At 39.0% G+C, this 24,042-nt stretch overlaps 2 protein-coding genes across 4 annotated transcripts in view; one reads left to right on the forward strand and one right to left on the reverse strand.

The window, feature by feature from the left end:
• Positions 1-425: 425 nt before the first annotated feature.
• LOC113070535 (chymotrypsin-like elastase family member 1) lies at positions 426-2,791 on the forward strand. Of its 2 annotated transcripts, none has more exons than XM_026243914.1 (5): positions 426-482; positions 1,099-1,315; positions 1,400-1,653; positions 1,739-1,878; positions 2,222-2,791. In XM_026243914.1, the coding sequence occupies exons 1-5, from the start codon at positions 431-433 to the stop codon at positions 2,393-2,395; spliced, it is 837 nt and encodes a 278-aa protein (XP_026099699.1). In that variant the 5' UTR covers positions 426-430; the 3' UTR covers positions 2,396-2,791. The 2 variants fall into 2 exon arrangements, with proteins under 2 accessions (XP_026099699.1, XP_026099698.1); XM_026243913.1 differs by lacking the exon at positions 426-482 and adding an exon at positions 834-1,008 and having other exon boundaries at positions 2,222-2,789.
• A 279-nt stretch (positions 2,792-3,070) lies between these two features.
• The window catches only part of dip2ba (disco-interacting protein 2 homolog Ba), a 44,814-nt gene continuing 23,842 nt past the window's right edge, over positions 3,071-24,042 (reverse strand). The window contains exons 2-39 of one of the 2 annotated variants that reach the window (XM_026243910.1): positions 20,728-20,799; positions 19,679-19,816; positions 18,656-18,781; positions 18,194-18,427; positions 17,783-17,920; positions 16,687-16,806; positions 16,152-16,349; positions 15,898-15,989; positions 15,707-15,817; positions 15,496-15,619; positions 15,282-15,391; positions 15,093-15,195; positions 14,358-14,422; positions 14,179-14,272; positions 13,916-14,035; positions 13,715-13,829; positions 13,489-13,628; positions 12,898-13,034; positions 12,725-12,805; positions 12,440-12,567; positions 12,225-12,339; positions 11,829-12,030; positions 11,353-11,465; positions 10,981-11,004; positions 10,328-10,408; positions 10,121-10,244; positions 9,647-9,768; positions 9,454-9,565; positions 9,272-9,381; positions 9,045-9,175; positions 8,713-8,881; positions 7,371-7,541; positions 7,220-7,281; positions 7,075-7,132; positions 6,908-6,982; positions 6,590-6,764; positions 4,953-5,076; positions 3,071-4,810 (exon numbers count right to left, since the gene is read on the reverse strand). In XM_026243910.1, the coding sequence (XP_026099695.1) occupies positions 4,558-4,810; positions 4,953-5,076; positions 6,590-6,764; positions 6,908-6,982; positions 7,075-7,132; positions 7,220-7,281; positions 7,371-7,541; positions 8,713-8,881; positions 9,045-9,175; positions 9,272-9,381; positions 9,454-9,565; positions 9,647-9,768; positions 10,121-10,244; positions 10,328-10,408; positions 10,981-11,004; positions 11,353-11,465; positions 11,829-12,030; positions 12,225-12,339; positions 12,440-12,567; positions 12,725-12,805; positions 12,898-13,034; positions 13,489-13,628; positions 13,715-13,829; positions 13,916-14,035; positions 14,179-14,272; positions 14,358-14,422; positions 15,093-15,195; positions 15,282-15,391; positions 15,496-15,619; positions 15,707-15,817; positions 15,898-15,989; positions 16,152-16,349; positions 16,687-16,806; positions 17,783-17,920; positions 18,194-18,427; positions 18,656-18,781; positions 19,679-19,816; positions 20,728-20,799 (4,667 nt within the window). In that variant the 3' untranslated portion in view covers positions 3,071-4,557. The remainder of the gene's footprint in view (positions 4,811-4,952; positions 5,077-6,589; positions 6,765-6,907; positions 6,983-7,074; positions 7,133-7,219; positions 7,282-7,370; positions 7,542-8,712; positions 8,882-9,044; positions 9,176-9,271; positions 9,382-9,453; positions 9,566-9,646; positions 9,769-10,120; positions 10,245-10,327; positions 10,409-10,980; positions 11,005-11,352; positions 11,466-11,828; positions 12,031-12,224; positions 12,340-12,439; positions 12,568-12,724; positions 12,806-12,897; positions 13,035-13,488; positions 13,629-13,714; positions 13,830-13,915; positions 14,036-14,178; positions 14,273-14,357; positions 14,423-15,092; positions 15,196-15,281; positions 15,392-15,495; positions 15,620-15,706; positions 15,818-15,897; positions 15,990-16,151; positions 16,350-16,686; positions 16,807-17,782; positions 17,921-18,193; positions 18,428-18,655; positions 18,782-19,678; positions 19,817-20,727; positions 20,800-24,042) is intronic. The other variant, XM_026243912.1, reaches the window with a different exon arrangement.

Here is a 24,042-nt window from a genome sequence, read left to right on the forward strand (position 1 = left end):
GGGAGTTCTTTGTCGTGAGTGAGCAGGAGTAAGTATTCTGATTAATTATTTTGAATAGTATTTTAAAATGTAACGCCAGTACGCCATATTAAGTTAATTGCCTGCGAGCTTCTCCTCCTGTCTGTACGGTAATGCGACAGAGAGCCGATTGGTTATGACGCAATCGTTAGCCTATTTTTTACAAAAACTGTTTATACGGGGCCATAATGTAACATAGAGGGTAATGGAGCCCTTTATACATTGTCGTGTATCTTTAGAAATAAATAATGGACAAACAGAGTCTTTAAACGCCTCAGATGTAAAGTTATTCGCTGTCAAAGTGACGCCAAAATGAATGGGAGTCAATGGGAATGCTAACGCAAGTGAAGTTCTGCTAAAAGATGGCAGCCCCCACCCGACTTCAACTTCCGGTCGAGTTCCTTGCCCCTTGATGGTTTCCAGGAGGGCAGCGCACGCTCAGCTGGTATCGAATCCCAACACAGGTACCGCTGTTCCAATCAGAACTCGTTATGTATTTCTGAAGGAGGGACTTTATAGAACAAGGAAGTCATCGGCCCGTTTTTATGACATTGAAAACAGCAGTATAAAGATAGGGGAATTGTGTGAAAAATACTGTTCTTTTACACGCGAAACATGAACACGTTATATATTGCACATTGTAAACACAATCAAAGCTTCAAAAGGTTTAATTCGGCTCATATTCATTTGGTGATCGTTTTACGTTTTTTATAAAAATAAAAATCCGTTTATGAAGAAAAAAAAAAAGGTTTCAGATCTCTGATTCGGTTCCCAGAGGGACGGAACTGAGCTACATTATCGTTATGCTTCACAAAATTACGTCATAGAATTCAAAAGTTGACCGTTATTTGTCAGTCAAGCACCCTCTTCCTTTAAATTAACTAAACGTGTCCGTGATGAGCCCTAGCATGAAATATCTCATTTTTATGGGTGCTTTGGGGTGGGGGGTAATTTTTTATTTTGCCGCGATGGGTACTCCGCCCAAAGAGCGTGAGTTTCAACTTTAAATTTTTAAACAATGAGATCAGTGCACTACTTTAAGCGAATTTGTTTTTTGTTTTTTTTTTACCAATCTCTTAGATTATGTGTGCGGACAAAGGCCTGAAAGAGTGGTTGCACATCGAGATAAACGGATGATCGGAGGCGAGACCGTCAAAGTGAGCGTGTGGCCGTGGCAGGTGTCTGTACAGTACCAGTCCAATTCATCTGCCCCGTTCATTCAGGTCTGCGGTGGAGCTATCGTCCACCGATACTGGATAATGACAGCAGCCTCATGTGTAAATGAGGAGCAACAAAGGCAATATTTACACTTTAATCCTAAACAGCCAGCATATATATCTGCATATGGCCTCTGATAATGTTGTTGCATTTCCTCCCATAGCCGATTTTTGATCCGAGCAGGAAGCAATAGATTGGATGTTGATACTAAGTCCACACAGCAATCAGAAATCGCCAGGATTATTAAACACAAACGATTCAATCCTGTCACTTTGCGGTACAATATTGCTCTTCTAGAAATGACGACCCCTTTTACGCTTAATGAATTTGTCCATCCCATCTGTGTGCCTGATGAAGGCACTGCCGATCTCAGATATGAATCGTGTCACATCACAGGATACAACGCTCAACCTGCTGGTGAGTTGACACTGCAGCTATCTACAATAGCCTACTGAAGATGTTTGTATTATATATATAGAATTTATTTTTTTACATTTATCAGATGATATTGGGGTACTGCAAGAGGCAAAGGTGGATATAATGTCACGCTCCTTGTGCAATAAGCCCGAGTATTGGAACTACACAGTGCCAGCAGACATGCTCTGTGTTGGTGAATTCGGTGGGGGTGTTAACGGATGTGAGGTATGTTTTAATACACTTCTTAATCCTTTAACTTTATTTATCCTATACTTTATAAAGTAGTTAAAGACATTCAACCTCTTCTACAACCAGATTAAACATTTGAATGGTATAGCATATATAAATATCCATTTTTAATACTGTGGATCATGCCAAAGTTCACTTGTAGCATTTAAAATGGTTGATCTCAGTTTTTTATTTTATTTTTTCATTTAGACAAAATAGTTTATTTTTGGAGTGAGTTAAGCCACTTATCTGAACTATTTATAATTGTTATATCATTTGATATGTGTATTTATAATTATAATAATATATTGTGCATGTATGTTTATGCCATAACATACAGACAAATCTTGGTGGACCGCTGAACTGCTATATCAAAATTGAGGAGCGCTACTTTTTGATTGGGATTCGAGTGAAGGCCACTTCTTGTGAAAATCCCAACCGACCAAATGTTTATTTGAAAGTCTACAGCCACTATTATTGGATTGAGCGTGAAATGAATATCACCTCAGATTAAATATGATTTACAGTATTACATAATGGTATTTTGTACATACAGTAGGCCAAATTCAAATAGACAGTAGAGTGTGCTTGTGTCATGATTGTATTGACAGAAGAACTACAGTGACGAGAAAGAATCAGAAGATATGGTGACCTCTGGTGGACAGATCTGAATTTAGCCTGAAGCTTGAATCCTGATGGTTTTATTTGATGATTCCTGAATTCATGAGATGTTATGTGAATAAGAGATTATTCCTGAAAAATATTTTGTGGATTATCTGAGGTCATAAATGTAATTTCTTAATATGCCCTTGTATTTATACCTTCAGTAAGATTGCTTTGAATGAAAAGCCTGTGCTCCATAATGGTCATTTCAGAAGCTAAAAACAGCTCAAATAAATTTTATTCAGTATTTATTTTGATGTAGTTTTGCTAACCCTCTTTACTGATCCTATATTATCACTAAATCTTTGATTCATTCTTTTTATCGATTTATTTTCTTTACATTAACTTCAAACTAATTGTGAATAAGGATTTTTCAGCACAGCACATAGGTTAAATTTTAATGAACCAGACAGCCACTTCCTTACAGAATTGGATGCTGTTTCAGTGTGGAAGAGCACTAAATCTTCTCCGGCTTGTTATTTGCACAATGCTTACATAAAGTTACTGTAATAAAGACAGTAAAAGATTCAGTGATGACAACAATAAATTTATTTAACATAAAACGTTATAAATTTTGCACCAACACACTCAATATTTTGACAATTAAGAACTGAATTAAAAATACAAAAAAAGAACAGTTATGAGAATGTTTGCATTGTTAAAGAAAAGAGCTGCACAGAATTTCACATGTAAACAATCTGCAGGAAGAAAGAAAATTTTGATATCTAAGGCCATTTTGAAATAAACGTTAGGTGCTAATAAATGTTACTGTAATTTTATTAAGATAGAAAACATATTTCCTCTCTTAGCTCACATTCTCTTTTTCCATATGTCGGTTAAAACACCCTTTTTGCTTTCTCTCTTTCTCTTTTTGCTCACTCTCTCACACACATATACACATCCAAAACACTGAAAAAACGAAAAGACTTGTTCACTCGGCGACCCCAGTGTGTCGGTGGGAACGGGGCTTATGAGAAACAATGAAAACAATCAATTTTGTGTGACAGCTGTAATGTGTAAAAAGATTTTTATTGTTTCCGCATCATGTCTTCAGTCACCGCTGCTAAGAACTGCTATCAAGTATGAAAGACCAGTCAAGTTTTTTGGAGGATCAGATAACAGGGTCCATTTGTTTACACAGTAACACCAGTGAGACACTACAATATCTAGTCTACGTACAGACACCTTCCATCTCTTCAGTCCAGTCACCTCAAATCAAAATAAAGACAGACAAGTTTCATAAGGCATGGAACTGTCTTGATCTCCAAACGTTTCTGTCAATCTCAATATAAGTTTAATGCATATAGATATAACATTACGAATGTATTGTATTAAAATTGCTTTGCTTTGAGTGAGGACAATGTCACAAATCCCTCCTCACTCCAATTCTTACGGTTGGCAATGTGAGTAAAAAAAAAAAAAAAAAACCTGTTCACGCAATGGTAAAATGCGGTGCATTTATTTTAAAACCATAAAAATGACTAGCAGTTTTTGAGTAAAAGAAGATATGTTTGTTTTGCTGGTGATACTGTTGATCCATAAAACGAAGTTAGCACTTCCAGAATGAAAACTGAAGGGCACTTCTCCGGCCATGAGAAGAGATAAAGTGCGCAGAAAAGCTTTGTGTTAGTCCCTCGGGTCTAACTGCAAGAGCACAAGCGCTGCTCTATGGAAAAGGCAAATCGGAAGTGGCACCAGAAGTTGGACTTTGAAGTCAATGCAAGTGACGAAGATGTGGTTTCACCTGTTTTAAAGGGCAGAAATATGTTCTAAAAGAAGAGCACCACCCTCCTGGATGTCCAGAGAAGGTTGGATGGCTTGAGCCAGGGGACCGCCATTGGTCGAACAGGCCACAATCACATTAAAAAGAACATAAAAATATGTACAAGGCTCAGCGCAGGGGCAGAAAGAGGACTAGCAAGCTTCTTCCTCCGTGTTGCGTGCTGACGGCACAGAGGAATAGCTTGTTGTGAGTGGTTCTTTTGGGTGAGCTTTAAGCACGTTAGTCCACGCTCACATGTTGTACGCCACGTAGATGGGATCCAGCTGGTCGGCCAGGAAGGAGTCGCGCAGGTGCATGCGTTGCTTCTCGCCTCGCGAGTTGATAGGGATGACGCCGGGGTCCACGATGACCGCCACGCCGACTATGAGGTGATGCTCTTTCAGAACTACATTAGTGACCAGGGGGACCAAATCGAGAGCTTCCTGCTCAGATCCACTAAGCTCCACTACAACCACCAGAAGGTTGGTCCATGTAAAGACGGCACTGTAAGATAAAGCATATGATCCAATCAGAGACATGAACTTAAAACACAAGTATAATGTGCAGTGACAACAAAGCTTGTTTAGCCTGGTAATCAGAAATGGATATGTTCAGACAGGAGTGTCAGTGTTCATGAGGATCTCACCTCTCAGCGATGCTGCGGTGCGCCCGAGACACAGAGGTCTCAATGTCAATGGGATGATAACGCAAACCTCGCAACTCCAGTGTTTCATCGAGTGAACCCACCACAAACAGGGCATCATGGGGATCTGATGTGGAAGATAAAGAAGAAGAAAAAGGAGCATTAGAAAATGTCTCTTGTCCTATTGGAGCAGTACTATACTGTATGTTACATTGTCTAAACATAGGGCTGTGCAAAAAATCAAATGCGATTTTCATTAACATCTCGTCAGTAAAGATCAGGGTTGCCAGGTTTTCAAAACAAAACCTGCCCAATCGTGTTTCTATCTGGGCGATAAAATACACGTTTTTTTGGCAGCGTTTCCTTGGTAAAATTCACATTTTAGGAGCTAAATTATCATGTTATTGTGACAGGGGTCTCTTCGACCTGCGGACATGAAAACAAACCACAGACTTGGCAACACTGGTTGGGATTTACTATACAGAGCCTTAGTTAACTGACAGTGTACACAAAATTGATTTCAAAATCGCAGGCAATTCATTGCCGATTTTGAAAGTTATTTTGTGTAGCTTGTCAGTACATACGGCTCTGTGTAGTAAATGCCGCTCCACCTGAACCAGTGTTGCCAAGTCCGCATTGTGTTTCATGTCCGCGGGTTGAAGCGACCCCAATAGCGTGATATTTAGCCCCTAAAATGGAAATTTTACCAAGGCAACCCTGCCAAAAAACGTGTATGTTATCCCCTGGATGCAATTTTTATTTTAAACACCCTGGAAACGCGATTGGGCTAGTTCTGAACTACCGTATTTTTCGGACTATAAGTCGCACTTTTTTTCATAGTTTGGCTGGTCCTGCGACTTATAGTCAGGTGCGACTTATTTATCAAAATGAATTAGACATGAACAGAGAGAAATGAACCAAGAGAAATGAACTAATAGAAAACATTACCATCTACATCTATATGCTGTCAGTGCTCCTGTAGTCTACAGTGAAAACATAGAGCGCCCTCTTGCGGCTGTAGACGGTAATGTTTTCTCTTGGTTCTTGGTTCTAAATAAATGCGACTTATATATGTTTTTTTCCTCATCGTGATGTATTTTTGGATTGATGCAACTTATACTCAGGTGCGACTTATAGTCCGAAAAATACGGTAGTTTTGAGAAGTAACTGGGCAGGCTTTGTTGTGTAAACCTGGCAATCCTGATCTGAACACACATGCTAGAGATACACTACTAATCACAGCAGCACCTTTACTGACAAGATGCGCATGAAAATCACATTTGATTTTTTGCACAGCCCTATCTGAACATATATGTGCATTTTTATCCCCTGCAAACTTGGTTGTGAATATGTTTCTGTATAATTAACAAAAAAATAAATATTTTTATTTATTTTATTTGATCTAAAAAATTTAATCCAATAAAACATTCAAAATGTTATATTAGATTATTAAAAAAGCATATGTAAATAATTAGACAATGTTAATGATAAAATATTATTTAAATTCATACAAATGTAAAATGTTAGCAGAGCAAGTGAAGGCTGCGAATGTGGTTTATCAAATCCAAATTCGGCGTCTAAACAATCCATTTTGAAATAATACTTTCACAATAATCATCAGTCTGTAATAAGGTACGGACCTCCTCTTGCATCCAGAAGCTCTGTCCTCGTGACAAATCCCAGATATCCAGTTCTGGCCCAGAGCGTTTCAGTGTCTCCAAAGCTCAGCCGTGTGTTGAAGTGGTCTGCCTGCAGGCTCTCCTCACCGTAGATGGTATAATAACCACTGGCATTATGAGGACTGCTCACCCAGATCTGGAAAACAAGGCAAGAAAGCCATGAAGATGTTAGCCATCAAATAGAGTAAATTGAGGGATCTCCGACATGGACAGCCGTGGATACATCACTGAAACAAGTTGTTTTTGTGTTATTACTCAAATAATACAGTATTTGATCACCTCGCCTAGATGAGAGTCTCCTAATGGTCCTCTCGTCTCTGGGTTCACAATGATTACTCTCACTCCAGGAAGAATCTAAGGTAAGGCAGAGAAAACAATATGGGATGACTGATATGTCTTTTAATAACAGTGTAAGGTGAAGTAGGACAGAAGTAGGAGGGCCTTACAGTCCCAGACTCCATCAGCGGCAGACTCTGAGGAGCTCCTTTCTCCACCAGCCTCACTCTATGACAGAGAAAGCAGGACAATGTCACACTGCAAGCATGTAAGCAGACTGTCTTTATGTCGCCACCGGGTTCATCTCACACATACCTGTCATGCCGGAGGGACTTCATGTCTACATAAACAGTGGACGGGTCTGGACCAGCAGTGCCCTGATGGAAGGAGACAGAAATCAAAATAAGGCCCTGCTCTTGCATCATGACACTGTTGATGCAATACATCAAGCGTGAAATGCCCCAACCTGTAGACAGATGGCCAGGTTGACTCTGGCGCCGAAAGCTGTGCTCACTGCGCGTGGAGACAGGCCCAGGTCTTTGAAGAGCTTGGAGAATGACTGCGTGAGTGCCAGACGAGGCCTCTCTTCGGCTATGACGACACAGCTCCTTACACATGAGAGGTTCACGCCGCGCGCCTGCACATACATCTCTCGTCAGCTTTTATAGACACTTCCACACTGTTTATCTTGAACATCCCTTTCTGAAAGCTATTTTTCCCCACTATTGCAGGATTAGTCACCCAAAAATTCTGTTATTTACTTAACCTCATGGTATTCCAAACCTGTATGACTTCAGAAGAATACAAAATAAGGATGGTTAATAATGTACTGGTTGTTCTATTGAAGTACCATATTTTCAGGACTATAAGTAGCACTTTTTTTCATAGTTTGGCTGGTCCTGAGACTTATTTATCTAAATTAATTTGACATGAACTGAGAGAAATGAAACAAGAGAAAACATTACCGTCTATAGCCACGAGAGGGCGCTCTATGTTGCTCAGTTCTCCTGTAGACTACACTGAGCAGCATAGAGCGCCCTCTTGCGGCTGTAGACGGTAATGTTTTCTCTTGGTTCTAAATAAATGCGATCTGACAACTAACATGGTCTACAAAACGGACATTGGTTTTACATGCCAACCAGAGAGGAGTCTCTTCATGTACTTGAACCTATTGTATGGTTTCAAAAGGCTTGGAATGTAGTAAACAAGTTGATTGGATCACTTTTATGTTTTTTTTTTTTTTTTTGGAGCTGTAAAGAGTGGTCAGGATATTCCTCAAGAATATTCCTTTTGTGTTTCACTGGAATCATAAAAGTTCAGAATGACATGTAGATGAATGAGAACTTTTATGTGACTGAGTGTGTGACCGTACACTACCGTACACAAAATATGGGGTAAGAAACAGATTTTATATCTTAAAATTTTAGATTTTATATTTTAAAGACATTTACATTACTACCAGCATTTTTTCCTAATTTTCTAATCAAAGAATCCAGAGAAATCACGGGTTACAGAATTTTTTTTTCAACTTTAATAATAAAAAATTTATTTTGAGCAGCTTAGAATGCTTTCTGAAGGATCATGCGACACTGATGACTGCGGAAAATTCAGCTGTCATCACATAAATAAATATTTTAAAATATATTAAAATAGTAAATACTTATTTTAAACATTAATAATATTTTGTTTTTTCATGTATTTTGAACAAATAAATGCAGCCTTGATGAGCATTAGAAACTTAGTTCAAAAACAAATCATAGCAACCCCAATATTTTGAACTGTAGTGAGTCTACATCCTGTTGACTGACCTTCAGAGCTTCAGTCTGTGTGCCAAGGCCCTTGGTGCACAGCTCCATGACCGAGTATGAACAGAAGGTGTCTCTGATCTTATACTGACTAAGCGTGCTCAGCCACAGAGGCAGAGATGTCTCCAACTCCATGGGAGGGATCAGGATTGACTGATGACCTGAATAAACACTAGAAACACACAGATACAAATTACAGAGGTTATTCTAGAAATTCCATGCATGGCATCCTGTCCTAACCAGGTGCAGTCTCAGCTTAACCTCAGATTATAGATTTGATTTATTGCATTACGCATGGTTAGGTCATATCTAAAAGGTTTGACTGTTTGTACTACCTAGACATACACCACAGCACAAAGCCAAAGCCACAGTAGGGGTCCATGCAGATGGCAATTTGTCTGGACGAGTACAGCTCACACTGCAGTTTGATGGACCGACACAGAGCATTGACCGCTGAGTGAGATATCTAAAAGAAACAGATAAACAAGTTGTTTAGCATTTAACCAGTCAAAGATCCTACATACCTGTAAATGTACGTTGTAAATGAATAGATAAGTCTTGCCTTAACTCCGGTCAGCATGCCTGTGGTGGACACACTGAAGTCCAGGTAGGCCAGCATTTCCGCAGTGGGAGGTTTATAGATGTGTGAAGGCCGTTTCCTGGGAAGATCATCTGCACACCCAAAATCATTCAAGTCAGGGACAGTTGTCATAAAAGCTATGTGAATATATTTCATTTCTGTACCTGTGTCTATGATATTCGGCCAAGTCTTCACATTCACACTGGCCGCCGCTTCTTTAGACCGCAAAGTCTTCATCAGGGTCTGAGTTGTGAGGATGCAGACTGCTTTGCTCACCTAAAAAAGGCAACATTTGCCAGATTAACATGCTAGACTTCATAAAAACATAAATGGATGCCATATGCAAAACAGACTGACATCTATGATCATTCGGACTGTGGGGAGAGTGGCAGCAAGGTTCTGTGGATGAGGAGGCCTGACGGTGACCGGGATGCAGCCAGCATACAGACAGCCATAAAAGGAGGCAATTAAGTCTATGCCTGTAGAAAAAAGAAAACATATTTCTTGAAAACATTTTATTGGGATGATTCATGCTGAGGGTGCTGAGAAATGCACCTGGTGATTTTAATGACCGGTAGATAAAACCTACCAGTGCCTACCAGTGAATAAAGTTAGCATATTTAAATTAAAAAGTTGCTAAAAAATGCATATTAAAAGTCTGTGCATTAATGTGTTAAATTCTAGCTGTATATTCACATTTATAAATGTTTGGTGAATTTTTCTGTGCCAACAAACAATGTTATTAATGTTTGTTTGCAGAATTTAAATGGAATTTCGTTGGAGTGACCACATCCTAACATATACTATGAAAGCCAAGATGGACATCATTACCGGGAGGATAGAGCAGTACTACATTGTCTCCAGTGTTAATTCCTCCTCTTTCCTGCAAAGCTGCAGTGATCTTCTCTGCTCGCTTGTGCAGTTGAGAACAGGTGACTGTGCTCACTGCTACACCCTGAAGACCAAAGCAAGAAGAGTCTCAGTACAAAACGGTTTGACTAAATGATCAGTTTTTTATGGGGGTTGTATGCGTGTCACCTTTGCATTCAGCAGCATATAGAGCACATGATCCGGATCAGTCTGTGCTCTCCACTGCAGGGCTTCAGACAGGAACTGATGCTGTAGAACAGAAGAGGACAGGCCTCAACTTACCATCCATGCAAAGACCTCAATAACAGAAATCTTAGCCTTGAATATGATTACAGAAGACAAAAATCAACTCATAGCGTTATTTCAGCAAACAGCATTACTAAGCCAGCAAACAAAAAATGATCTAAGGTTTATAATATATATAATAAACACTCATAGCAGGACTCATGCAGGTAGCGGCAATAATAACCACACCATGCAGCAAAAGAGCAAGTGTATTCCTTCTGTTTCCAAAACACAATATTTTGTCTCTGAGTAGAAAAAAAATAGAGGCACTTTAGCATTTTATATATTATAAGATATAAATATGAATTGTGACATATACAAAGTCATAGTTAAAAGAAACAAAGTCACAATTCTGAGATATTAAGAGATTTTTCTCCATTTTGCTTTTTTTGTTGAAGTAAAACCAAAATGTCTTAAATAAAATCTGATTCTTTATGCATGTTTTTAATGAGGTTGCTGTTTTTATGGCTGATTGCAAAGGGGAATCGAAGCTCAGCGCACACAAATAGCAGAGCGTTGCTGGTATACAGTCTTACCATGTTAGTGGGCCACACACAGAGCTACAGCCCCGAGTACAAGAGAAAAAGAAAGACCAGAACACAAGCTTAGAGGAGACAAGACAATCTCTTGATCCCCAGTTTTCTCTTTAAACTCTATTTGTGTTGAGTTATTGACACTATCATTTAAACCAAATCGAAAGTTGGTGTCTGGAGGTACTTAGAAACTGGAGGCTTGATGTTGCTAAATAATTATAATAGAGTTAAAGTTGTGTATTATGATACAATTACAGATTCTATTACTTTATTATAGAGACAAGAGGGATTAATAAAATTGCCTATCATCATATCCTGGGACATCTAGCTCTATAGTGAATTTATTAAGCAGTGGTCCTGAAATCTCTGACTAACCTTTCTGGATTGCTCTTGTTCATCAATGAGTTTAAGATCTCTCCCACTAGCCTGTGCGATCCTCTTTCCTGCCACAAGGTTGCCCACCATAATGGAGGCAGGACCGACTCCCACTGTGAAAAAAGCACAGTATATTTTTAAAGCAAATTTCACACATAATGGTAATTTAAAGTGCTTTACAGATGAAAAATAAAGATTATGATAAATATATATATTTTTTTTAATAAAAAAATAAAAAATAAAAGTTTATATTAAAAAATAAACTAATCGATAAAAAAAGAAGAAAAGATAAATATATATTAAAAGACAATCTGTAAACATAAGTGCAGGCTATAATAGATGAAACAGTTTAAAAATCTGATGTCCTTATAAACTTTTCTCAGTTAACTTGATGCTTAAAAGTTATTCCCCTCATCATATTAACAAAAAAGTGAGACAGTTCTTTAGGTTTTGATTTAGGTGCATATTGAGAGTACCTGGTTGCTTTTGTCTGGGTTTCGGAAGGTTGGTCACACATGTATGAGGGCACATCAGAACATTGCAAGAGTGCAGAGATCCCTCCAGAAAGTGCTGCTTGGTCTCAGACAAATGAATACCACCCAGAGGAGTTTTGGGTAATGTGTTAGCAGGGACCAGGGCCAAACAGTACAAGCCCACCTGGTGGATACTGTCTATAGCCTGTGGGAAAGCATGCAGAAAACAGTCATGACACCAAAATCTATAAATGGCAATATTGTATACTGTAAATGTGTCATTGTTTTCTGCCTCATTACATTTAGCCTGTCAGCTCAGGCCTATTCATCTCAATGACCTACTTTAAGACTAAACTAAATAGATTTTAGCTAGGTCATTGAGGGTAACTTGTGCAGTACCTGTAGGACTCTACTCATCCACTGGAAACTGTCCTCTTCGTTGGCATCGGGCCTCTGCTCTGCCACAATCACTATTCTCTCGTCATAGAAAACAGTGACGGAGAACACAGCAATTCTGCGTACACGAGACACAGTCTCAGAAGAACCCCATCACGCTATGACATTAGTCTACACACTTTCACCTGTAATCGGAATGAGTTTCGTGGCATTCGTACCTCCCTCGGTAGACAGTTTTGACTGGCTCCACCGCCAGCGCTGTGGCCACCAGGTCGTCTGCATTGTGTCTGCGCCCACTGACTGAAAGCAGACCCTCTATCTTTCCAACCACAAACACTAAACTTCCCTGAAGGCACAGAGAAGAGGTTTTTCAATAAAAGACAGATAACCCATCACAAATCTGCAAATAGGCTTTGTTCTACAGGTAATCCAACTGGCCCCAAATGGTCAGAATGGCAGAGAGGCTTTATAAATGCAACAAAGTCTACTATACTTTTACTTACCGGACCCACAAAGCCCAACAGTCCAGTGCGTATGAAGGGAACATCTCCAATAGGGGTACCACCTGAGTTTATAGGAATCACCTGCAGACAATAAGGTCAGTGAGACAATGTTTTGAGTGTTTTTTCTGTGTATTGATTGTAGAAATATTTCTTCCTATGCATTTTATCCATACCTCAAAAGAGTTCTTGGTCACCCCGGGCAGGCCGTAATACATGGTGCCTCCGGCATGGGAGTTCAAAACTATCTCTCCGATCTCATCGGTCTTACAGAGCATGGGCGGCCCATCAGGCTTCACAATACACATCAGAGCTGTGGTTCAGAAAGAAAAAACAGAAATGCTCTTTAATGGAATGCATTTACTGAAATCTTAAAATATTTAAATCCAAAATTAAATTAACTGAAATGGGGAATAAAAAAAAAAAAAAAATCAAGGGTATATTTAAGACTATACAATCATTTATATTTATTAAAAGTAATAATAAAATAATATAACATTTTCCCACAGCATTGCAGTGAGCATTCAGACAAATTTAAAATGATGCATGAATGAGGTTTGGACTGTATTCATAAACACTGCATTTCGTGCATGCTACTAAAAAGATTTAAATCTGATACAGTTTTTTTTTTTATGTATTGCATGCTAATTTTGTTGCCAATACCCATTAGTAGTTTCCAAGTTGGCAGTTGGTTTCAAACTTGGCAACAGTTCACGTCATGTATACATGATCTACAGTAAACATTTCAAATGGTTATGGAGTCTCACCTCCAGGCATGACATGTCCTACATCTTGCACGGTAAGGGCAGAGTTCTTATCCTCTGTGTTGACCCGAATCACCCTGTGACTGAGTCCTGCCATTGACAGAATGGCCCTGGCAGGGAGCGGAGCGCCCTGAGTGCCAGGCCTAAACACATAAAGTGACTTTAAAACATATCTATGGCAATTAAGTGTATAACGTTGATGTGTATGCCTCTTGATACATGCAGGTACCTGCGGATAGCCACCGTCATGGCCTCAGGAGAGGAAGCACATGGACAGATCATCTCAGGTTTCAATCCATGAGACTGAAACACGTTCAGGAATGCATCACATGAAGAGACAGACCCTAAGACAGAAATATGGATCATTAATTTGCACTGAAATACAGAAAAACAGTCACTTCAAGCTATTCCTTACAGCTTGTTTACTCACAAGGATTGGCTCCATCAGCTACGATCAGCATGCGCAGGGAAGACAGATTGGTGTCTTTCTGATCTCTGTGAGCCATCATAGCCCAGTGCAGATCTCTACATTTCACCAAGGCCACACGAGCTATGCACACACATATACATGAAAGGTATTGTAGCACAGAACTGTTGCTCTTTTGATAATGTGCCATGATTTCTTTCTAGATGACTGACCATCAGCCAGACTGCTGAAACAATTAGATGCACAGATATTGAGGATGTCTTTACCTTTGTGAACATGAACTCTCTGCACCCAGGACAGAGGACAAGCCTTCATAACAGAGTATGACACACAAATAATGTGGATCCTGTTCATGACACTCTGTAAGAAAACAGAGTCAGTCATGTGGGAAGTCTGTAAAACAAAAAAAAGAACTCACAAAACGTAAATAGTCAGTAATACTCACTGTTAAAACGCCATGCCAAAGGCCTGAGTCTTTCTTGAAATCCAGGACATTAACCAGTGTTTCTCCTAAGAAAGAGAACAGAAAAATACAATTCTCTTTGTAAAAAGAACATTAATATAATAGCATCATGTTATTATATTATATTATATATTAAATTATTAGTTGTTATTGTTAACTAAAACTATTAAGAATAGTTTCTGGTACCTGAAATAAAATAAAATATAAATATTAGATGAAAAACTTAAATTATAAAGTAATTGCCTTGGCCACTATCTGATATAAATACATTTTAAATTCAAGCACTTAAACTAGCAAATAAGAGCTAAGATTTAAACTAAAATAAAAATGAAACAAACAAAAAAGCTAATTAAAAAAAAATCATAAATAATACTATAATACTAAAATAACACTAACTGCAAAAATTATTTTAGACCTAAATTTAAAGTATACAAATTTAAATTCTAAAATTAAGATAAGCCAGTCAGCAGGTCAAGATTCAAGAATTAAATGGGGAAAAAAATGACAGAAACCAAGTATCTACACAAATCTCCACTTCAAATTGCTATTCAGAAAAATATAATTAGTATAAATCTAATGAAATAATCTACGACTAAGCACTGGCTATAAATTCATTTCTCTCACTACTTAATTCTAGAGCCAAGAGCCGCTCAGCATTTGATAACTGCAATAACAGGATTACGTGCGTTTGTTTTACAGCAGTACGGTGGCACTCACCTTCACAGTAATTACAGGCCTGCGTTAGAGCCTGACAGTGTGTTAGCATGGAGATTTTCGACACAGCCACTCCCATCACTGTACCCTCCTTAGAGGCCTTGTACTGAAAACACACACATCACAGATTTAGACAGACTGAAAGGATTCTTCCTCATCTAAACAAATGTGCGCTCTCCTGCCTGCACTCACCTCTATGTAAGCAGTGTCAGTGTTTGCAGTAGGAATGTGTGGCTGCCAGTCCTTGGAGGGTTTGGTGAGATACTTGCTATCAGTGACCACCCATTTGAGCCGAGGCCATCCTGTAAGAAAACAGGTTAGACTTCCATTCTACAGCTTCAAAAGAAAACATATTGAATTTGATGAAGCTAGGTGATAAAATGAGAAGAAGCAACAGGGAGCTAACCTTTAAATTGCATTATTTCTCCATTCTGGGTCTTTGGAAGTCCTTTTAGACACACTTCACTAGTGAGAGCGAGACCCACACCACAGCTGCCCAATAAGAAGCCTATCTGCTGACTTCCTGCATCCTGAAAATCAGGAAAATAACTGTGAACACTTCATTTTTTATCGATATCACGTTTGAAGAGTTGTTAATACTTAATCTTCTCTTATACCTTCCGAGATAAAGGCACCTCTATCGGGACAGGAATGACCTCGGCGAGAAGGCACCCGTAAAAGGCCACCCAGAACATCCCAGGGTCACTGTTGGGATAAACTAACGCCACCTAAAGGGAGAATAAGACGAAGCCTTGAGCTGAGAGCAGTATATGATCGCAGTGAACCAAGTACTGTGTTGAAATCTTACCCTATCTCCAGGTTTCAGAACTGGTTCATTTTTGGTGCCAAGTTTGTTTAACAGCGTGTATGCCAACTTCAGACTGCGACTCCATAGTTTGCCTACAGAGATCAAGGGGTGACACGAGCTCAGACAAATAATAAATATAGTAGCATATGGGTTTTGAATGACATGAAGGGTGAGTAAATAGTAAAAGCTTTCATTTTTGGTGAACTATTCCATTAAAACGTTTCCAAACTAATGTGCCAGTCCAAACATCTTACCATAAGTAAGGGTGTAGAGTGGTTTGCCGGTGATGTCCAAAGCAGTAATGGCTGGACTCTTGGCCTGTGTGGCTCCCCAACGTGCCAGTGCCGCCTGCAGAGCTGGAGGCCAGTTACTGACCACCCCCAGTGGCTCCCCCTTTACTGGAATGATCTGTCGCCCCTCTGGCCTGGGTGTGTTGGGATCTGGCTGGGGAACTGTAAGTAGAGAAGACAAAGCATAGTAACAGTAAGGTCCAAATGACTGGGACACGACTGAAAATCTGGGACTAATTCTAGGTCACTAATAAGATAAATTTGGGACTCTGATCAAGTGACTATTTGTAAAAATGTTCTTGCTTCCACTTAGGCTTAAGATGCTCTTTGGATCATTGTTGAATCATGCTAGAGACCAAGATAATCAAAAACTTGTAAAAATTATATTCGGTTATAATTTATATTAAAAAAAAATTATAAAAAGCAAAATAAAAGCATTTTCCACATTTTATGAAAACATCCAAATAAATGTAGTATGGCACCAAAAATAGCGTCCTACCTTCAACAATCTCTTCGGTGTCATCCAGGAAGAACTCGCAGAGTGGAGGCCGCTTGGGTCTCTTTAACGTGTTGAGCAGCTGCTGTATTTTGGTGGAGACACGACTGTGTGCTGGGACACCTGTTGACAGAAATATTCTCATTCACCTGTTCATATTACTGGAACATGAATTTGTCAAAGCACACCATATGGAACAGACAAATACAGATGATTCGGGTTTGTCACAACAAGCAAGCTGGAACACCACACATAATCATACAGGACCAAGTTGGGAGGACAAATCCACTGGGTGTCACTGCACTGCACTAAACACCCCTCCACCCCTACCTTTTCCTACAGTCAGATGGCATCACGAACAAGAAGGAAGCAAAAAACAATAAAATGTCAACAGAAGAAACTCTTACAAAAGGGCACAGACAGGAACATTTCTGTGTTGCTCATTCGGGAAAGTGAATAGTGCTTATAAACGGAAGTGAGGAACCAGGCATCACTTTTATACGTAACAGGAAGCGAAAAAAAGCCATTCAAATCAATTAATTCACATTATATTTTACAGTCGCTTGTGATTACTGGATAAGGATTTTTTTTTTAAATAGGTTTTCTTGCAAACAAAATTTGTATGAGCTGAGCTTAACTGGAATTGCTCATAAAAAATAAAAAAAATGATTATAATTAATATATTTGAAAAACTAATTCTAAATCTAATTTTTTTAATCCTCACAATATTAAGATATAAACTGCAATCATACTTTCCATCAATTAGTTATATCTTACTATATCTTCTAAAACCAAAAAGCAATAATTAATTTATAATTAATTTAAAATAAAAAATATATGTTTATAATAACAGCTAATTAGCTATCTACCAAAGGTAATATTACAATTTAATATGGGATGTTGTAAAAAAAAAAATGCTATTAGGTAAGAAAATACACAAAAAAATAAAAACAATAAAAAAAAAAATCACAAAACCGCAGACTAATATGAGTACATTGTTAGCAATGCTTCATATGATGATCAAATCATTCATTTCATAAATAAAAAATGCTTTGAATCAAATATTCAACACAAGCTAGATATGTGGTGTTGCTCATACCGCCGGCAGTGTCCATCATGCTTGAGCGGCTCTGGCCGCGGCTCATGCCCCTCACTACGATGTTGGGTGGCACGTCCACTTTGGAGTTCCTGTCCTGAGGCGCTGTGGACGTGACGTCAGGCGGAACGCTGCTGCTCTCTGCAGTGAGGACACATGACAGCACAGTGATTCATCCGGTGGACATGCTCAATATGAAACACAACTGAACAAACAGGTTAGATTAGTCTTACTAATGCTGACTGATTTGGAAATTATGATTTGCTACTGCTTTGTTTTGCCTTGACCAAGACAAATAATGCCTATGTAAGTGTGAGACAACTATAAAACTGAAGCTCTTTTGTGTGTGTATCTGTGGTTGTCTATGATTCAGCACCTGAACATGTGTGTATGTGAGTCATTATCCTGCAGTACCTATGCGGGTGTGTGCCAGCACGTCAGCGAGCACGCTGGTCTGCCCCTGGCTGTGGTTGTGAGTTTTGCCTTCTCCATGAGAGAGGGTTGAGGAGGCAGAGGAGGAGGTGGAGGAGCCCTGGACAGAGCGATTGATCCAGTACTCGGGACTCTGGAGATTCTGAGCCAGCATTGCACTGATTGCGGCCTGACGCCTCCGCAGGGAGCCCTCGTCCTCTGACGCCGATGATGTATCTGTGGTGACACATATACAACAACAGTTAAAAAAAGAAAAAAAAAAAAAATGCGGACAAGACAACAAAGGGCAGACATATATATTGCCTTAAGAGTGTATAAGCTATATATATGGGGCCACGGTGTGCCCTAAAGGTTCGGGTGTGCTTGTATTTTCTGAAACCCTGCTGGTCAGTGAGATCTGGACAGAAGGAGCAGCAGAAGGCTTGTGGGCGAAGTGGGACCAACCTGGAGGTGTGCAGTTTTCCGCAGGAGATTGGACGAAGGCTGAACGACGCTTAGTGGGCATGGGAAGGGCCATCTTCCCCTCTTTATGCCTGGCCAGAGCTGCCTGCACAGCCTCTGTGTGGATATCTATCAGACGGATGCAAAGAACAATGACAAGAGAGAACAGTACAGAAAGGCGAATGGAGAGAAAAACAGTTACACAATGCCGCATGACAGGAGGCAGATGAGGCATCCAGCAATGTCACAAAATAGTAACTGTAGTTACTAAACTGACTCATGTGGAGACAAAGAAATGTCTCTTTATGGTGACAAATACATTAGAGAGCTACATAGAAGCATTCAGTAAAACAATGCACGTTTATTTGGGCCTGATTTAAGAAAAGACTTGAGGTTTGGCTGGTTAGTACCCTCTGGTGGATGCTGTAACTACATAAGGAGATGCATCAATGCATCTTTCTCCACTGCTAACTTTTCAAAAATCCTCCATCTTCCAAATCTTATAGATATTTTGCCTTGTAAAAATGTGAAATCAGCTACTTTGGATCAGTCTCAAAAAGCAACGGTAGAAATATAAACTGCTTCTTCGGAAGAGAAGAAATTATTGAATACATTTGTTATTTTTGTTTTCTCTGCACACCAAAAGTATTCTTGAAGCTTCATAAATGTCACATGGACTATTTTAATGATGTCTTTACTACCTTTCTGAGCCTTGAAAGTGTTGGTTCCCTTGCTGTCTATGCAGGGTCAGAAGGCTCTCGGATTTGATCAAATATATTATAATTTTTGTTTGGAAGATATAAGAAGATCTTACAGGTTTGGAATGACATGAGGGTGAGTAATTAATGACAGAATTTGCATTTTGAAATATATTAAAATAGATTTTCATTATTTTAAATAGTAATATTTCACAATATTACTGTATATCTAATAACATAAATACAGATGAGAAAAAAAAAAGAAAAAAAACACTTTCCAACTAGGGCTGCAGCCCTATTACCAAACCAAAAAACTGATTTTGCTTACCTGACCGGTAGCGGTCATCTCGTGTTCCCCCGCTGCGGTGAGCTCGGATTTGCCGTGGGGCGGCAACAGGGACTGCATTAGGGGTAGAGGTAGGGTCTGAAGAAAGGCCCGGGGTTAACTGGATGCTCTCATCCACATCTATAAAAATCACAGGATGAGTAATAGTGTCAGGGTAAATAATGGTGAGTAAATAATGACAGTAAGCTGTTAACATATTTGGTATAACATATGTTATATATGAGGATGGAAATTAGGTGCAGAAAAGGCAGAAGTGGACAGCAGGGGGTGAACTTTTAACTTCAAAGCGTTAAAATGGCACCTTTGAAGACACACTGGCACATCTGATATCCGCGGTTTCAAATGAAAACATATCTACACAACAAATATGGCTACATATTGCGATTGAGATATTTGAAGGTCAAACCTATATTGTGTAAACAACTTGTCCCTGCAATATAGTATGTAATGATTTGTGTAACTATAGAAAAAGAACGTCAAAAATGAGGCCAATGAACTGTCAGAACCCACCAATATTGTGAACTTACCTGTTTCTGTTCCTCTTTCTTGCCTGCCAGTGGACTGCTGCTTACAGGAAGCCTATATGTATGTGTGTGTGTTTGTGTGTGGACATTAACAGGCCGGAAAGACACTGAGAAGTGTGATGGTATGATCGGAAAATAATCTAATTTCTTGATGCTTCCAGATAAGATGGTTTACTAATGGCTGCTTTGGCCACAATACTATTTAAAATGTTCATTTTATTTTTAAAGTGCAGTCTCTTAATGAAGCTATTAATGCCTTCAGCAGTTGAAGTTCTACAGACCGCCATTAGGGTGCAGCAAAGGAAATAAAAACAAATCTCAGATGCATATTTTATGGAACTGGGTTAAAATAGTGCAGCATAATTAATGCAATGTCACAGATGTCATACTTCTACATTATACTAATCAACTCAACCAGTGAGACGATGGCACTGTGTGGCATGCAAAAGAAGAAACGGAGAGGAGGAGGAAAATTAGCAGACAGGAAGTCTGTGTGGTAAGTCTTACTTTGGGTCTGTGGTGCGAATGGTGCGAGAAGTTTAGCTCGTTTCTTTTCATAGCCCTTCTGTGTAATATCACCTGTAGAAACAAAATGCAAAACACAGATATATATTTAGTTTAAGATGTGATGGGGCCACACATCTACAAACATAAGCTGAGCTTTCTGTCTTTGTGACGAAGTTTCTCACAGTGTATTTCCCAATTAGCGGTTATTGCAAAATCAAAGCATCCCCACTGTTGCTAATACTTATGGTTAACTTGTATCTTAATGCTTTTCGTCTGTGGAACACAGAAGAAGAAATGTATATAAATTTTTTTTTAAAAAATCATATTTTCAGTTGTTTTCATTTTTAACTTATGTTGTTTTACCATTATAGTATTTATTATTCTGAATGAGCTTTGATCTGTATATTACGTTCATTTAAATATAGGCTATACTTCAAGTTTTATAATTTTGTGCTTTTTGAATTTATTTTTTTATATCTCTATTTTGCTTATATCAGCTTTAGACATTTTTTGTTATTTGTCGACAAAACATTTCACATTTTTATTTAAATGTACATTTTTCATGTGATATTTATTTTATTTTAGCTGTATTTCAATGAACAAAATTTTTTTTATAGTTCTGACCATAACACTGCATGAGACTACAAGCTATTTTTTAAGTCTCCTGAAGTTACATGACAACAAAAATCAACATTCACTTATCTTCCCTTCATATCCCATTTGCACTTACACATATATTCAAACCAATTGCTTCATTATTGATCAAGCAACCACCTGAAGGTTAAATGGATATGGATTGCATTACTTTCAGTCTGTTCCTCACATAAAGCTATCATCTTCAGAAAACCTGGAAGGTAATAATTTTGACTGCTTTTCTAAAATGTTTATGGTACTTTCGAATTATTTTGAAGCTTGGCAGCACAGATCCCCATTCACTTTCATTGTAAGGTAAACAGTGGTCAGTACATTTTCAACATTTCTCCTTGTGTGTCCCACAGAAAGAGGAAAGTCATAAGGTTTAAAACAACACAGAAGTGGGTAAATAATGACGGAATGTTCATTTGAGGGCTAACGGTTCCGTAAAATTAAGGAAAAACAAACAGAACAAGTGAAAACACAGAAGGATGGCCACGTGAGTTACCATCACGTGGATCTACCTTGATTCTGTTCATTTTCTCATTTCTCAAAGTAGTTTTTGGCCTTTTACCATTAAAGACCACTATGAGAGCTCCTCAAACTTACACAAAACACCCCTTTCTCTCCCATATTCTCCCACACACACACACACACACACACATCTCCTCTAAGCTGTGGCAAACAAGTAGCTCCTAAACTCCAGAGACACACGGTGAGATGAGATTCATACTTTGTGGCCTGCAGCGAGTTTGAGGCAAAGTGCATTACACAGCCAAATCGGGGCTAAACAAAACCAGGAGTGACAGATCTGCTGACGACTGTTGTTTTTCCAGAGGATACAACCAGGCTCCCGGTAATTTTTTTAAACCAGATCTGGTCCGTCTAAGAGACAGCTGTCAGCTTCAGGTGATAAGATTACACACAATGGTGTTTATGCTGAAAAATCAACATGCAACATGTCAGCATGAACTTTTGCAGACAAAGGAAGTGAAAAGGAGGCAGGTCAGAGGGGCCAAGTGGGTCAGTTCAGCTATGAGAGGGGAGAAAAAAAGAAACCAAGCAGAGAAAAGAGAGAGAGATGGCTCTTTCTGTGGTTGTATGAGAGGGGACGGGCCACAGTGAGCACAGACTTCATGCCTGGTTACTCTCTCTGCTTAAGAATGTGGCCTAGAAACACAACAGCCCTTTCCTGCCCCCTCTGCTCAGTATGTGACAGCTCACAGAAACACGCAACATTCCTTATTCAAACATTTAACAAACATTATAAATGTTATTTTTGCGCCCCAAAAATAGTCGTGGTTTCATAAAATTAAGGTTGAACTACTGATGCCACATGGACTATTTTAATTATGTCCATATAGAGTCCTGCATTTCAGTCCGGGCCCCAACTTTTTTATGCCCCCTTGGGCTGGGCTTCGGGCCAAATTTCACGTCATAGTTCAGACGCAGGCAGGGCCTCGGGCCTGTTTTAGTCTTCTCCTTATTTTTATATTTTAGACATCCATCAATAAGTGATGAAAACAATTGCTGCACTGGTGGAAACAACATGAGACCATGCTACCATGACTGTCAAGTGGCTTGAAAGTTTACTGTCTCGCAGCAGGGGCATGTACGGTGTGTGGCATCTGCGCAACTGAAACATTATGCGTTCAAATGCACACAATAGGCTTAAGCTTGCTGTAAAGCAATGGCAAAAGTAATTACCATAAATGTGATAGGGGGAAATAGTCAGCAGATATTTGAATTATTTACTATTAAACTATGGATTATGATTATAAATTAAGGAGTTTTTGTTTTCGAATAGTTTTATTTCGTTAAGTAGTCTTTTAAAGCTTTCTACAGTAATATTTATGTCTGTGAGGCAGGTATTCACCGTGTTTAGGTTCATTATTGTGAAGTGCTCCTGTTAAAGACAAACACTTTATTTTATAAAAGCACGTTTTGTTGATATTGTGCGTGTACACAAATAAAATTAAACCCTTTGCAGTTCCGAATGTTTACCTTTATGAGCAAAAATTACGGCGTATCTACTGAAAAAAATGATTGAAAAAAAAAAAAACACTGGCATCTCCATGTCCAGCAAAGGGTCTACTGTATATAGCACACATTTATTTAGGTTTAATGTTAAAACATCATTATAAGCTTGAACTGTTTTATATCCCAAGACTTTATTTTAGGCAATTCATGATGATTTGAGAAGGCTCAGTCACTGGCCGCTTGGTCGTTACTTAAAAGAAAAAATAGATTATATTTAACAAACAAAAAATGCTCCAACTGTTTTTTTACATTAACTTAACTCAGAATGTTTTACATGCCAATGTTTCCTTAGGTTTAGGGATTTGATCAAAAACCTAAACATGAGTAGCATCAACAGTAATAGAGATGCTAGTTTCAAACTGCGCTAATAAAGGGCTCAGCTAAAAACAACTACACACAAACACGTTTGAGAGTGTAAAGCTGCTCTTTGCATGCGGGCAGCGTGCTGGGCATATGGAGGGATGGCTGACTAGAGTCTCATTGTGTGTGTGGGTGATGTGGGAGACTGATGTAATGCTGTGAGGGCAGCTGGGTCACACACACACACACACACAGAGCAGGGTCTGTGTTCACACAACAACAGGTCCCCACAAACTGTCAGTGCCACTCCAGCACTGAGGGAGCTTTGTGCCCACTCGTTCT

The sequence above is a fragment of the Carassius auratus genome, unplaced genomic scaffold (genome assembly GCF_003368295.1).
Source record: "Carassius auratus strain Wakin unplaced genomic scaffold, ASM336829v1 scaf_tig00004557, whole genome shotgun sequence".
Classification (NCBI taxonomy): domain Eukaryota; kingdom Metazoa; phylum Chordata; class Actinopteri; order Cypriniformes; family Cyprinidae; genus Carassius; species Carassius auratus.